The sequence below is a fragment of the Chanodichthys erythropterus genome, chromosome 4, assembly GCF_024489055.1.
Source record: "Chanodichthys erythropterus isolate Z2021 chromosome 4, ASM2448905v1, whole genome shotgun sequence".
In the NCBI taxonomy this organism is placed as follows: Eukaryota; Metazoa; Chordata; class Actinopteri; order Cypriniformes; family Xenocyprididae; genus Chanodichthys; species Chanodichthys erythropterus.
The window spans coordinates 33,609,853-33,626,219 of record NC_090224.1 but is presented as its reverse complement, the minus strand read 5'-3'; the positions used below and the strand labels follow the sequence as shown (position 1 = coordinate 33,626,219).

At 42.2% G+C, this 16,367-nt stretch overlaps 1 protein-coding gene across 6 annotated transcripts; it reads right to left on the bottom strand.

Moving 5' to 3' along the window:
• Positions 1-8,616: 8,616 nt before the first annotated feature.
• On the bottom strand, positions 8,617-15,765 carry LOC137019385 (flavin-containing monooxygenase 5-like). Of its 6 annotated transcripts, none has more exons than XR_010895008.1 (10): positions 15,631-15,765; positions 14,937-15,080; positions 14,589-14,777; positions 14,327-14,492; positions 12,487-12,629; positions 12,176-12,375; positions 11,734-12,089; positions 11,332-11,523; positions 10,563-11,233; positions 10,191-10,455 (listed from the first exon to the last, which is right to left on the bottom strand). XR_010895008.1 is itself a non-coding variant. In XM_067384787.1 (9 exons), the coding sequence occupies exons 2-9, from the start codon at positions 15,066-15,068 to the stop codon at positions 9,563-9,565; spliced, it is 1,683 nt and encodes a 560-aa protein (XP_067240888.1). In that variant the 5' UTR covers positions 15,069-15,080; positions 15,631-15,765; the 3' UTR covers positions 8,617-9,562. The 6 variants fall into 6 exon arrangements, 3 of the variants coding, with proteins under 3 accessions (XP_067240888.1, XP_067240890.1, XP_067240889.1); XR_010895007.1 differs by having other exon boundaries at positions 10,563-11,228; XM_067384787.1 differs by lacking the exons at positions 10,191-10,455; positions 10,563-11,233; positions 11,332-11,523 and adding exons at positions 8,617-9,986; positions 10,089-10,161.
• Positions 15,766-16,367: the final 602 nt, after the last annotated feature.

Below are 16,367 nucleotides of genomic sequence, written 5' to 3'. Positions count from 1 at the left end.
TAGAAATAGACATTTAACTGGCTTAGAATCTTGCTGTACATAAAGCAAGATTAATTTGATATTGTTTCCACGTTAATTCAATGTTAAATAGGTGATTTAATTAAGGTTGAAAAAACATTGATTTTACAACCATGTTGATCAATTTTTCATCATTGAAATAACATTATTTCAGGGTGCAAACCTGATGAAAAATCAACTTAAATTTCAACATTGATTCAATGATAATTTGGTTAATGCATTAACATTGATTCAAAGTTGGTCTGCTATCTGGGTATCGCGCCTCTGCTAACAGCGATGAGCACTCAACATGATTTCAAAAACAACACAGTGCCAGATCGCCTATTATTTATACAAATTGATAATCAACTAGAGGTGTCTCTTTTGTATTAGATATCTGTGCTGCGAGATGTTTCAAAAAGTGGTGGGGACAATATCGACCCTTTCAAAAAGAGGTGGGGACATGTCCCACCTGTCCCAACTGCAAATTACGCCTATGTTTGAGATACAAGAAACAGATTTGATTCTCAGGAATTGTGCATTGCCATAATGGCTAAAATCACAGCAGCCCCTCCTGACAGGCCCAGCCAAAAGAACAAACTGAAGGATGAAGGTTCAGGAATGGGCCGTGTCTTCATGGGTTTGGCCACACACATCCATTGGGTAAGAATAGCCTGACGGGCACCTCTCCAGTGCCCTGGCCCGCTTACCCGAAACTGGTAGGGAGAACAGGGGCTGAAGAAAACCCTCAGTCCCACAGCAGGGTCCCTCAGGAGGATTTTTTTCTCTGGTATTTATTAGCTGATAGCTGTCATATGTTCTCTGCATTTGTCCCTGAACTTTTGTTATACTTAATGTTTCCTGTTTTGTCTGCCATCTTTGAAGTCCTTTTGTTGTTTTTCATGTTGTGTTCTACTTGATTGTCTCCTCCAGGTGTGTCTTGTTATCTTGTAATCATGTTAAGCTTGTAATGCAGCCTTCACTTGCAATGGGAATTATTGTAAATATGTTTTCTAGCTAAAATTGGACATGAACACCCTCTCAAGTCATATTTACCACTGGGAAACTCTGAGCTAATTTTGATACTCAAGTTTCCGAGTGTCACGGTTGCTGATCCGCTGTTTCATTCTGTTGTCTTGTGTGCGTGTGGTTTGTCACGTAACTGTTCGTGTGGGCGTCGCCGCTGATTGTCTGATCAGCGGCAGCTGTTTCTCATCACCTCAGCCTACTTAATGCCCTGTCTTTCGTCTCTTGTTGTCAGATCGTTGGTTGGAGTCCCGCATGTGTTTTCCCTCGTGTTCCTCGTGAGTCTTGTCTGCGATTGGAGTTCTTTGTGTCTTCGTGTTCCTGTTCTCACGCTGCCACACTGGATTATACTCACCACGGACTTCCACTGATCTGCACTACACGGACCGGTTTCACCACCTCATCTCATCTGTTACACGGCCCATCGAAGTCCCTGTGATCACCTCTCTCCTGCTGCCCGCCCATTGAGTCTTGTGTTTCTGTGTTGGAGTGAAGCTCAATAAATGAGATTGTACTTGCATTTGCATCCGTCTTATTATTCCGTGACAGAACGATCTGATCATCATGGATGCAGCAAGTTCAGCGGCGCTGACTGAATTCATCAACCACAGTATTTCACGGATGGATCAGCAGCAGGAGAGCATCTCATCCACCAGCCGTGCTGTACAAGCCCTGGTGACACAGGTGTCCGAGCTCTCTCAGCAGCTACAAGTACTACGCAACCCCACTGCGCCACCCACGCCACCGGTTCCCCCCTCACCACCGGATCGAGGAGACCATCCTGAGCCTTGACTGCCTGTCCCTCAACCATACTCGGGTGAGCCGAATTTCTGCAGAGCCTTTCTTAATCGTTGTTCCATGCATTTCTCTCTTCAGCCTCGCACCTTTGAGAGAGAGGAGACCAAGGTGGCATTCGTGCTCACCCTGCTCACGGGACAGGCAGCTTTATGGGGAACGGCGGTGTGGGAGAATCGGGATCCCTGCTGTTCCTCGTTCCAGGCACTCGCCGCGGAAATGAAGAGGGTCTTCGGCCGTGCGGTCGCGGGCAAGGAAGCGGCTCGCCAACTCACGGAACTTAAACAAGGTCGTCGCACTGTTGCCGAGTATTCGATCGAGTTCCGCACCCTCGAGGTGGAGTGCCGATGGAACGAGGAGGCGCAGTGGGACGTCTTCCTGCATGGGCTGGCTGACCGTGTCCACAAGGAGATCTACGCTTTGGACCTACCACCGGATCTCAACGGCCTCATCAAACTGGCGCTACGGGTGGATTCCCGGCTCAATCGTTTAGAGGGCCTCTCCCGGCCGGACGGTGGAGCTAGTGGGTAGGAGGTTCGGACAGTCGGCGTGAGAGACACGGTCAGTCCCGCTTTCGATCCGGAGCCCATGCAGGTTGGGAGAGCTCGGCTTTCCCGGGAGGAGAGAGAGAGAGTGGCGGAGGTCCCAAGGACTGTGTATATACTGCGGTGGTTCCGGGCACTTCCTGAATACGTGCCCGTTAAAAGACCGAACCAGGTAGTAAAGACGAGGCTACTATCGGGCGGGATCTCCGCGGAAAAGTCCTCTCCATCCACTCTCCTTCCGGTAAGACTTAGATGGGCCAATCACTCAGTCACCTGTCAAGCCTTGCTGGATTCAGGAGCAGAAGGTAATTTCATGGACACTCAGTTTGCACTCAAGTTTCATTTATCCACTGTTCCACTCACTAAACAGATTACTGTTGACAACCACACTGAACGCATTCATTTCCTTTTCATGGACTCACCACTAGCACCATTGTTCTCGGACACCCATGGCTCACCCAGCACAATCCCAAGGTGGACTGGCAGCAGCACACCATTCTGGAATAGAGCACTCAGTGTCATGAGTCTTGTCTTGTGTCTGCTTGTCCGTCTGTTTCTGTTTCTGTGTTACAGGAGAAGGCAGCAGATTTGTCAAACGTGCCTGTGGAGTACCTGGACCTGAAGGAGGTGTTCAGTAAGTCCTGGGCTGCTTCTCTCCCTCCGCATCGTCCCTATGACTGTGCTATAGATTTAGTGCCCGGTAAGTCTCCGCCTAAAGGCAAATTATACTCTCTTTCTGTTCCTGAGAGGGAGGCCATGGAGAAATACATTTCTGATTCTCTAGCAGCGGGATTCATCCGTCCTTCCTCTTCTCCAGCGGGGGCGGGGTTCTTTTTTGTGGGGAAGAAGGTTGGTTCCTTGCGACCTTGTATTGACTACCGGGGGCTGAATAACATCACGGTAAAGAATACCTACCCTTTGCCGTTGATGTCTTCAGCCTTCGAGAGGTTGCAGGGAGCATCCGTTTTCACAAAACTGGATTTACGTAACGCTTATCATTTTGTCCGCATCAGGAAGGGGGATGAATGGAAGACCGCCTTTAACACCCCCAGGGGGCACTTTGAATACTTGGTCATGCCCTTCGGGCTGTCCAACTCCCCGGCGGTCTTCCAAGCACTCGTCAAAGACGTGTTGAGAGATATGGTTGACCAGTTCATATATGTCTACCTGGACGACATATTGATTTTTTCCTCGTCTCTCCAGGAACATGTTCAACATGTCAGGCGAGTGCTTCAACGACTGCTAGAGAATGGGCTTTTTGTCAAGGTGGAGAAATGCGAGTTTCATGCACAGTCTGTTTCTTTTTTAGGGTACATCGTCTCGTCTGAGGGAGTTCGCATGGACCCTGACAAGGTTAAGGCTGTGGTGGATTGGCCAACTCCAGATTCCCTTAAGGCCCTACAGAGGTTCCTGGGGTTTGCCAATTTCTACCGGCGGTTTATTCGCAATTTCAGCCAACTAGCCGTGCCTCTGACCGCCTTGACCTCCCCCAGAATGGTGTTCAGGTGGTCTAACGCAGCCCAGGCTGCGTTCTCCAAACTGAAAAGCCGCTTTGTTTCGGCTCCCATTCTGATTGCCCCTGATTCCACACGTCAGTTCGTGGTGGAGGTCGATGCGTCAGAGGTGGGGGTAGGTGCAGTTCTATCTCAGCGTTCTTCCACAGACGATAAGATGCACCCTTGCGCGTTTTATTCTCATCGCTTATCTCCAGCCGAACGCAATTACGACATTGGTAACAGAGAGTTGCTGGCAGTCAAGTTAGTGTTGGAAGAATGGCATCATTGGTTGGAGGGTTCGGGGGTACCCTTTATCGTTTGGACTGATCACAAGAACTTAGAATATATCAGATCTGCTAAAAGACTCAACTCCAGGCAGGCTCGGTGGGCACATTTTTTCGGACGTTTTGACTTTTCTCTCTCGTCCCTGGGTTCAAAAAACATCAAACCCGATTTTGTCACCGCCCTCCCACCCTCCCAGGGTAACACGGTCGTTTTGACCGTAGTGGACCGATTCTTGAAGACGACTCATTTCATCCCTTTGCCCAAATTACCCTCTGCTAAGGAGACAGCGGTAACTGTCGTAGATCAGATCTTTCAGTTACATGGCCTCCAGATGGACGTGGTCTCCGACAGGGGTCACCAATTTGTGTCCAAATTTTGGCAAGAATTTTGTAAGTTTCTGGGGGCGACGGTCAGTCTTTCCTCGGGGTTTCATCCTCAGAGCAATGGTCAAACCGAGAGAGCCAACCAAGATCTGGAAAGAGCGTTGCGAAGTTTGGTCTCCAAGAATCCTTCCTCCTGGAGCCAGCAACTCTCTATGATTGAGTACGCACATAATTCGTTACCAGTGTCTTCCACGGGCCTCTCGCCGTTCGAATGTAGTTTAGGTTACCAGCCACCTATTTTTCCCAGTATGGAATCCGAAGTTGCGATCCCCTCCGCTCACGCTTTCGTTCAGAGGTGCCGCCGCACCTGGAATAGAGCCCGCGAGACTCTACTCCGGGTGGGGGCGCGCACCAAGGCTAAGACCGATCGCCACCGGTCGAGGCCTCCCGTATACGTCGTGGGTCAAAAAGTGTGGCTTTCTACCAAGAACATTCCTCTCCGCTCCGTCTCTAATAATCTTGCTCCTAAATTTATTGGCCCATTTCCTGTCACCAAGATCATTAGTCATCATTAGGCAGTCCGCCTCAAACTTCCTCCAGCATACAGGAGAATTCATCCCGCTTTCCATGTGTCCAAAATTAAACCTGTGTTTCATTCACACTTTAATCCGCCGACTCCGGTTCCCCCACCGCCGCGACTCGTAGACGGGGAACCCAGTTAATCGTATTCTGGACTCGAGAAGGAGGGGACGCGGATTCCAATACTTGGTGGACTGGGAAGGTAACGGTCCAGAGGAGAGAAGTTGGGTTCCTGCTAGGGACATTCTGGATCACACCCTTATCGATGATTACAATCGACAGGTAGGTGCTCCTGGGAACGCCGTGAGGCGTTCTTAGGAGGGGGGGTACTGTCATGGTCTCATTCTGTTGTCTTGTGTGTGTGTGGTTTGTCACGTATCTGTTCGTGTGGGCGTCGCCGCTGATTGTCTGATCAGCGGCAGCTGTTTCTTATCACCTCAGCCTACTTAATGCCCTGTCTTTTGTCTCTTGTTGTCAGATCGTTGTTTGAAGTCCCGCATGTGTTTTCCCTCGTGTTCCTCGTGAGTCTTGTCTGCGATTGGAGTTCTTTGTGTCTTCGTGTTCCTGTTCTCATGCTGCCACACTGGATTATACTTACCACGGACTTCCACTGATCTGCACTACCACGGACCGGTTTCACCACCTCATTTCATCTGTTACACGGCCCATCAAAGTCCCTGTGATCACCTCTCTCCTGCTGCCCGCCCATTGAGTCTTGTGTTTCTGTGTTGGAGTGAAGCTCAATAAATGAGATTGTATTTGCATTTGCATCCGTCTTATTATTCCGTGACACCGAGTTGGGCGGGCCACAAACTTTAAACATGGCAGTGGGGAGAATGATTGCTGCTGTGACTGGTATTCATTATTAGTTTTTTCCACAACAGCTACATCACATTGTTTTGTCATTGAAGTACTGCATATTTACACATATGAATAATAGTATTGTATGTTTTATACACATTGAAAATAGCATGTATTTGAACTAAATACATCAGCAAGCTGATTATCTAGATAGCACAGTGAATGTTTCTATGGCTGTCAATGAATGGGGTGCAAAATATAATTTTGGCTTAAATACGATTTTCCCAATAAATAGAAATTCCTAATAAAAATCCAATTCCATGATTCCCGCTCTTTCTCTACAAAGTACTTGAATGCAACAAGCTCATAATCATGTCTTCAGAAGTACGCACTTAGTTTGTCTAACTCAAAAATTATCTGAGCTATCGCATGTTACCGCTGGTGTTCCCCAAGGTTCAGTCTTGGAGCTTCTTCTATTTATTATTTATTTACTGCCACTTGGACATTTTTCAGAAAGTTCCTTCACTTTCTCTATCAAGCTGTCTAGCTGAAATTAAAAACTGGTTTTCATTTAATTTCTTTAAACTAAATAGTGATAAAACTGAAGATCGTTTTGTAGGCACAAAGTCTAATCAAGCAAAAATCTGTGACCAAATCAGATATAGATGAAAACTGTCCTTGACCATCAGTAGTTTCCATCTTCAGGTAAAACGTGTGGGTGTCGTCCTAGTGTTTCCCATACATTTACTAGACTGTGGCGGCCCGCCACATTCTAATTTGTCCCGCCTCAGTCTCAAAATGAAACGGAAATTAGGTTTTACCGTCTGATAATTGCGCTCTTATGGCAAAAGTGGGAGTCATTGTGCAAAATAAGCAGACTAGCACCAATTAAGTTTTCGTGCACTATATTCAAGTCACCTTAAGCCATTCCATAGCTTCATGTGAGGGACAAGAATATGTACATCGATAAGTTAACGGTCAGAAACTCGTCTTCCTCCGCTGCAGCTGTCAATCATCCAGCACTCAAACAGCGCGTCGTGTTCGGTAACGACAGTCAGCACGGTAAAACTCTACAATATGATATATTCCCGTTATTATAACGTTACTTGATATGTAGATAAAGGGCTGTGGATTTGCATAAAACGACTTTATGCAGGAGTTTGCTGGAGTTTATTGTTGTTTCTGAACGATGTCACCAGCTACAGTATGTCTGTTAGATCGCACAAGGACTACGAATTTGCGTCACACGCACAATAACTGGAATTTAACACGATTAATAAACTGCTAGATGCAGATATACACAGGGATTATCTTTGTACCGTGAACTTTTCAATGCGCAGCGGAACTGCGCGCACTGAATCGATATTGCTTCAAGCACATCATTCTGCACCCGAGATGCGCATAAGCGGGTTTTTTTTTTTTTTTTTTTTTTTTTTCTGCTGTTTTGAAGCGTTTCATATTATCATGGTTTTGCACACTGAAAGATTATTAATAGCCTATTTTGTTCTGTCGTATCTAATTTTAGAAAAAAGAAAACAAACGCACTACTGTCTGAGGTGCCAGTCAAAAGAGATGAATTCAAATGTGTATAAAAAAGGGATATATGACCGCACACTCAACTTGCGAATGTCGTATCTATCATATCTTGTTGCTCCATTAAAAAGCTGCACAATACATTGTGTTTTAATCTTACAGTAATATAAATACATATAATTATTTACATATAAATCTAATATAAATCGTTTTTTCATTTCATAAGAATACAAATAGTAATTTTAAACTTTTATTGGATTTATAAAATTACTGTGCAAAGTTTTTTTTTTTTTTTTTTTTTCCCTTCTTCCAAGAATTAGGCTAGCATACTTTTTGCTGCTGAATTATACACTCACCTAGTTTACCAATTTATTTATTTATTTATTGGTCAGCTTATGAATATATATTTTTATTCATTTGTTATTTTTCTCCATAATGAAGTAGTAGCCTATGTTTAGTGCATTCTGGATTGGTTAACAAATCAAAGAGTGACCATTAGTTCCACAAATACAGATGCAGGCTCTCACTAATAAATTAATTCAACAAAGGTAACCTCTTTTGCTACATATTTTAATGGTTTAAATGTGTACTCTACATGTTTGACCACTTATGAACTATCATTTAGCCTACTACATGCTGTGTATGTGAATGTGCTCTACCATCACCAGTAAATAAATTACTATTAGAGCACAAAATTGTTTACAAGAGAACAAATTTCTTCATTGATATAGTCACTTCACTGCTCTCAGAATGCACCAGATTCATGCATTTAAATTAAAAATTTACAAAATTTACAAAATTTACCTCCGGGGGGCATGCCCCTGGATCCCCCTAGAGGAACCGATGTCTGCCCACCACAGTCTCATAAAATCCTATGGGAAACACTATAGCACCTTATCCTTTTTAAATCACATTATTAATATTATTCGTTCTGCCAATTTTCTTGCTCCCACATGTTACAATAGCCAATTTACTGAATGAATGAATTAGTCAGTGGTCTTACTTTGATATAGTGATACTTGTTAATATATCCTAATTTAATTGTTTAGTAGTGTTTGGTTATATACCTTTTGATTCTATTGTAATCCATTGCTCTCTACATATTTTCCCTCTTTTGAATTTTTTTTCCTTTAGCTGCCAGAACATTGCAATAATATTTATTATTTAATGTGAAGAGTCAATTGGGTCATAAAATGAACACGTACTACTCAATTACTAATATGTTTATTGGTGGGATGCATCCCCTTCATTTATATGCCGATTCTGACACTGCAGAGACTCTAAAACTTGAGAAAATATCTGTAAAAAATATATTGGAAAACACATTAGACACCTTCTCACACACTCGGCTGAGCTCCACGGCTATGTCTCCACCAGAATTCCCAACGATCACAACTCTCTTTTCCCAAAGTAAGAATCAGGGTTCTTATATTCCCAACTGTGAATTACTGTCATTGGGAATGTATCAATACCTGAAGTAGATTTTATTTAATATAATTTTGTCATTATAGAAAAAGGACTGTGTGTCAAGGTCAATAAGTATACTAAAATATAAGATAATTTGGCTATTTAATGACAAGGCAAGGTTAGTTCAGGTTGTAAAATGTCAAGTAGTGCAATTCCTAAAAAACAATCATAAAAACACTTAAGTTTTGTGAATGAATGTAAATTTCTATAAAATTTTTGAGAGTGAATGTAAATTTCTCAGAGGAGCAAATTATTTATATCATTAATATTATAACTACATTGTTTTAAATATCAACATGTTTTTCAATATCAACATATTTGAGTAAATTAACATGCTAAACAGACATGCTAAAAACTGCAGCAGTTGAGACCATTCTGGTGGTCAGTGATTGCTTTAGTTGAGCTCTTGACCCTTGAACATTATTACATGGAATTTTAACACAACAAAAGAGTTATACGATAGTGCAACATAATTACATATAAAACTTCACATAAAATCAATTATTTTACAATGAAATTAAATGTTCATTATAAACAAACTGTGTTTCAAATCTTAAGGCACTTTGTGATTCAGTATCAAGTATTTTATACAAGTAATGTGTCAATTATAACATTTTCATGATCTTGACTACAGTTTACCCTAATTGAAGCACACTTGTTATGATATTAGATCTCATAAAAAGTATTTTAAGTTTGTCTGATATATATTTCATGATCACTGTTTAGTCACTGGTACAAGAGCCCTGATCGTGTCCAGGAGTGATGAAGGGTCTGCTATGAGCGTGTGCAGACTGGCCCTGCTGTAATACAGAGCAGACAGCAGCGCTGCTACTGACACTGATAATATGAGTGAATGAGAGGAGCGTTGTGACTGTGGTTCCGGTGCACAGCGTGTTTTCAGAGGCTCGGTGACTCGATCCCACTGAGTCAGGATGGCCTGACGCGCACCTTCCCATTGGCCCGGTCCGTGTAAGCGAAACTGGTACGGGGTGCAGGGCCCAAAGATGATGTTCAGAGCCAGTCTAGGGTCTGTCAGGAGCAGCTTCAGGATAGAAGGACGGACACCCACTTGTTTAGCCAACTCATCCATGTAGGGGATGTAGTCCACCTGGATGGTGTGTCTCTGGGTGGCCACATACCTGCATGACAGTGTGATTAAGAAAAAAATGATATTTTTACATAACTGTAGAAATTATGTAAATGCTGTGTTATAAAGTCATGTGAGATGAAGTGTGGAGAACCTTTGAGCCATTGCTTCCTCTTTTGCTTTAATGTCCTTCATCATTGCACTTATTGGAGGCAGTTTACACAGTCCTAGTGAGCATATCACAGTTTGTTATGTACAAAAACACTCTATACTTAATGTTCTCACATGTTCAGAAAGAATAATCAGAAAAAATAAGAATATCCTGAAAAATATTTTTAAGTACGTCATCATACTGTAACTTTCAGAACCAGTCCAAAAGGACCAAGACAAGAACAAAAGACAAAAGTCATTGTCTAATTGTCAAAATACTTTGCTTAAAGGATTAGTTCACTTTGAAATGAAAATTACTCCAAGATTTACTCACCCTCAAGCCATCCTAGGTGTATGTTACTTTCTTCTTTCTGATAAACACAATCAGAGTTATATTAATAAATATCCTGACGCATTCAAGCTTTATAATGGAAGTGAATGGGACCAATGAGTATTAAGCTCAAGAAAGTCAAGTCACCTTTATTTATATAGCGCTTTTTACAATGTAGATTGTGTCAAAGCAGCTTTACAATAATAAGTGTTATATAATTTTGGCTGCACAGCAGCTCTTAAAGAAAATGGTGTCAATGCAGGCAGATGCAAAGCACTGTTGAATATCAAATGTCAAGTGTCCCCAACTAAGCAAGCGAAAGGCGACAGCGGCAAGGAACCCAAACTCCAACAGGTGACATCAGGTGGCAAATAGGTGTTAAAATGTAGGAAAAAAAAAACTGGTAGAAACCAGGCTTAGTCGGGGGGGTCAGTTCTCCTCTGGCGAAAAGTGCTTTGTTACGATTCAGGTAGCTATCATAAGTCCGATAGGATCACAATATTCAAAGTATTTATTCCAGTTCCATCCAGTTGAGGATCATATTCATCACGCCGGTATGGACAGTTTGTTGAGGAACTGTGCCACTGGTTGTCGTGTTGATGAGGCCTTCACAGTGGATGATCTAGTTGACTCAATCTCTGCTGATACTTCAGGGCTGCGCTGTGGTCGTGTCAAGGTGCAGGTCCTCGATCTCAACTGGATACGGCCCGGATCTGGTTGACTACGGTGTATCCATCCATCATAAACGTTCTCCACTCGGCTTCGGGGGGTTAATAAAGGCCTTATGAAGCTTCTGCCAGACCACCTTCCATACTGAACTTATGAAAAAAAAAAGTGTCAGTTATGCTTTTTGTAAGTTGAATACGGAAGGTGATATTCTAATCTATAACTTGTAAAATATGGACATTTTTCTTACACAAATGCATTGCTTCACTTCAGAAGGCCTTTATTAACACCCGTGCGGAGAACGTTTATGATGGATGGATGCACTTTCTTGAGCTTCATACTCGTTGGTCCTGTTCACCTCCATTATAAAACTCGAATGTGTCAGGATACTTATTAATATAAATCTGATTGTGTTCATCAGAAAAAAGAAAGTCATATACACCTAGGAAGGTTTGAGGATTTAAAGAAATCTTCAGGTAATTTACATTTTAAAATGAACTGATCCTTTAATTGTCAGAGTGAAAATGCTCATGAAAAACAACATTTTAGTAGATAGAAATCTTAAATAATAGTATGAGTACAGCTTTGTTGTTTTGAATTGTATGAATATGACCATGAATATGTATCAAGAATCAGAATTATGATTTGATACCTTTAAAAACACGTGTGGCCCAGCGCGCTTGCATCTCAGAGATGGGCATAATGGCTCCCAGAGGCTGGACCAGACCAATCACGGCTAAAGTTGGGTGCTCTAGTGCTGGGGGATACATGTATTTGTACAGGGATACCTTGTTCTTTGAGACAGGAATTACATGTGAAGACAGGAAGGGGAATGAGAAAGTGTAGCCTGTGGCAAACACCACCAGATCAATGTCATCCTCAACTGTGCCATCCTCAAAAACCACACTTGATCCACGAAACTCTTGTACATTCGGCTTGACTGAGACGGTACCGGAGAGGATCCGGTTTGGTAAATCATCATTGTCCATGGGATGTTGGCTGAAAACTCTGGGAAATAAACAACGGACATTATATAGTACACTATGAAAAGTTGAATTGCAGCAAATACAATTTCATTCCAGTGTTCAGAGTACCTGTGCGCAGGCTGGAGCCCATAGAGCTTGTGGTCAAACCGTTTATTAAGTTGTTTCTCTCTCACACTGTTGATAAATCCAATAGGCAAAATTTGAATAATCCAACCACGCATTCTGTTTTTAAACATCATATCTGATGGAAGACCATTGTCTCCAACACGATTTAGTATCCAAGATCCCTTTCGGGTGCTCAGATAAACCTGGAATTAAAGTAAAGTAAGAAAGGGAAACAATGTGGAATACAGGGGCTTTAATAGGAGTATAATAATTCATACACTATAATCATTTATACTGTAGTTGTGGCATATTACCTGTTTGGCCATTCTGCTGAGCTCTACAGCAATATCTCCTCCAGAGTTCCCAATGCCAATCACAACTACCCTCTTCCCTCGCCATTCTTCAGGGGTTTTGTAGTCACGGCTGTGGAAGTATTTCCCCTTAAATGTGTCTATTCCTAAAAAGAGGATTTGAACAGTTAACCATTTTAAAATAGCAAGTACAGTGCCTTGCAAAAGTATTCACACCCACTGAACCAACAAAGTGGCACATAATTGTGAAATGGAAGGAAAATTATGTTTACAAATAAATATCTGAAAAGTGTGGCATGCATTTGTATTCAGCCCCCTTTACTCCGATAACCCTAACTAACATCCAGAGGAACCAATTACCTTCAAAAGTGACCTAATTTATTTAATAAAGTCCACCTGTGTGTAATTTAATCTCAGTATAAATACAGCTGTTCTGTGAAGCTCTCAAATGTTTGTTAGAGACATTAGTGAACAAACAACATCATGAAGACCAAAGAACACACCAGACAGGTCAGAAATAAAGTTGTGGAGAAGTTTAAAGCAGGGTTAGGTTATAAATCAATTCCCCAAGCCTTGAACACCTCACGGAGCACTGTACAATCCATCATCCGAAAATGGAAAGAGTATGGCACAACTGAAAACCTACCAAGACATGGCCGTCCGCCTAAACTGACAGGTCGGGCAAGGAGAGCATTAATCAGAGAAGCAGCCAAAAGGCCTGTGGTAACTCTGGAGGAGCTGCAGAGATCCACAGCTCAGGAGAACTATTAGTCATGCACTCCACAAATATGGCCTGAAGAAAGCCATTGATGAAAGAAAGCCATAAGAAGTCCCGTTTGCAGTTTGCGACAAGCCATGTGGAGGATGCAGCAAACGTGGAAGAAGGTGCTCTGGTCAGATGAGACCAAAATTGAACTTTTTGGCCTAAATGCAAAATACTATGTGTGGCGGAAACCTAACACTGCATATCACCCTGAACACACAACCGTGGCCACCGTGGTGGTGCCAGTATCTTGTTTTGGGGATGCTTTTCTTCAGCAGGGACAGGGAAGCTGGTCAGAGTTGATGGGAAGTTGGATGGAGTCAAACACCGGGCAATCTTAGATGAAAACCTGTTAGAGTCTGCAAAAGACTTGAGACTGGGGTGGAGGTTCACCTTCCAGCAGGACAATGACCCATACAGCCAGAGCTACAATATGTAATGGTTTAGATTAAAGCATATTCATGTGTTGGAATGGCCCAGTCAAAGTCCAGACCTAAATCCAGTTGAGAATCTGTGGCAAGCCTTGAAAATTGCTGTTCACAAATGCTCTCCATCCAATCTGAGTGAGCTTGAGCTATTTTGCAGGGAAGAATGGGCAAAAATTTTACTCTCTAGATGTGCAAAGCTGGTAGAGACCTACCTCAAAAGACTTGCAGCTGTAATTGCAGCAAAAGGTGGTTCTACAAAGTAGTGACTCGTGGAGAATACAAATGCACGCCACACTTTTCAGAGATGTATTTGTAAAAAAACATTTTGGATACCATTTATCACATTCCTTCCTCTTTACAATTATGTGCCACTTTGTGTTGGTCTATCACATAAAATCCCCATAAAATACATTTTTGTTTGTTGTTGTAACAAATGTGGAAAAGTTCAGTGGGTATGAATACTTTTGCAAGGCACTGCATATATATATTTACTTCTGCTTAATGCTACAACAGTTGTACAAGAGCTGTGATTAGGCCTAATGACTCTTGTACAACTAAAGTTTAGTATGAGTGTCCCAGATTGGCTTTTATTGACTTTGTGTTGGTGCACTTTGCTCATAGACTCTTTGATTATTCATCACATGTAATGCACCTGGAAAGTCCTTTAGAGGGAGGTGAGGGTGACAGTGGTGACCGGTGCAGACCATCACAGCATCAAACACCTGCTTCTCTCTCAGACCATCCTTGGACTCTATCTCTACATCCCACTGTCCAGAGTGAGGGAAGTCTGGCCTTGGTGTAACATGAAGGACTTTTGTCTGAGAAACACAAAACATGAATTTGTGAACCTTTGAATCCCCAAAAACATAAGATAAATATGAAGTTCATAGTTCACATAAGCGTTCAAGCCAGACCTGGAAATGGATGTGCCGTTTGAGCTGGAAGTGCTCAGCGTACATTCGGAAGTAGTCCATGATCAGGGAGTTGTGCATGTAGTTTGGGAAGTGGGCAGGGATGGGGAAATCACTGTAGCACATCATCTCCTTTGAAGTGTTGATAATCAAAGAGTGATAAATGCTAGCACGATCAGGATCAGGATTTTCCTAAAATGCAAAAACAAGAAGCAAAAATGGATCAGTTTCTCACAGCATCTTGTTTATTGATGGTCTGCAATAAAGTGTCCCTCAGGGTTCAGTGCTTGGCCCCCTTCTTTTCTTTATTTGTACAACTTCAGTGGGCCTGATCTTACAGACATATCTCACCTTAAACCTCCAAAGACCTCCAATGTCATCACTGGTCTCAAAACACACTGGCTCCAGGCCTTCATCCAGGCAGCATTTGATGCAGGTCAGCCCAGAGGCTCCTCCACCAATCACAGCAACACGTTTAGCCATGATGATGCACAACTGTCAGATTTAAGGCAGATGCAGATGATAGAATAATTAGATTTCCATCACATCTAAAATTATGCATAGCATTTTGTTGTAGATATTAGGCTTGTGCTATGCAAAGATCATTTGTTTATGTAACTGAGTTGGTTTGAGATGAAAACATGAAATGTGCATTGAAAACCGAATGTCTAACGAATGTTAAACATTAAACTAACTTCACCTCCGTCTTGGACCCATGGCTTATCATATGAAGAGTCGCGATTTCACTGAATTCATAAATCACGAAGAATGACATGATGCGATATTATTCACATGTCTAAGACAGCGCACTGTGAATTTATAAACAAAAGAAATATATATATTCTAAACCGCAAACTATCTTTACTGCGGTGTGTAACCGGTGTATTTGAGAAATCGACTTGTTAAAGCTCTGACAAGAAGAAAACATACGGAAAAATAAAACGATTCCAGTCAGACTCGGAAAAACAACTAGGACTCGTGCCTGTGCCAAACGATAATGGAGTGATATTTGTGTCAATAAAAAGTTTGTGGCGAACCATCTTACCTAAGCAGAGAGTGAAGTTTATAGATGCTGGTCTCTCCACACAAACATTTCACCACACCCCTCGACCTCTGCATATATGTAAAAGAGGCGGAGATTCATGGCCGTCACTCTGGTCAATAAATCTGTGGTCCATAGAGTACCTCAGAGATGACGTGTTTTTGTAGGCCAACTGTAGTGGCGCACAGTCCCGACTTTTGGAAAATCGCAAAAAATAAGCTTTGGCAAAGGGTTATGACACTTACACTTTTTGTCTAACAAGATTATCTTTACAAGTTAACACATTTTTTCTTCTTCTAATTTTTAAGCCTAAATAAAGTCGTAAAATATAAAAAGCTAACATAGGCTATAAACCATAGCTATAAATGGACTACAGCATGGTCGCAGATTAAGGTCACCACCACCAAACTTCCTCAAACTTTATTTAGAAAACAACTTTATTTAAAAACATGCTCGCTGATTATGATCTGCGCTGTGTATGAATACTTATCCACTTTTTCATGAGAAATGCTGTCCAAATATGCTGTTTGTCATGATGACGTCTAAAGCCCCCGCCAAAGGAAGTAGTCCCTTTTAGTAATTTGTTTGCAACCGCCCTTTTTAAGACACAGTAAAAGTTTAAAAAAATCACAAGCGGGTGTGTTTTATGTCATAGATCAAAATGTGAAAATATTTATTTGCTTACAAAAAACACGTTATCTCTGAGGTACTCTATAGAGTGGTGCAGGTATGACACTTTG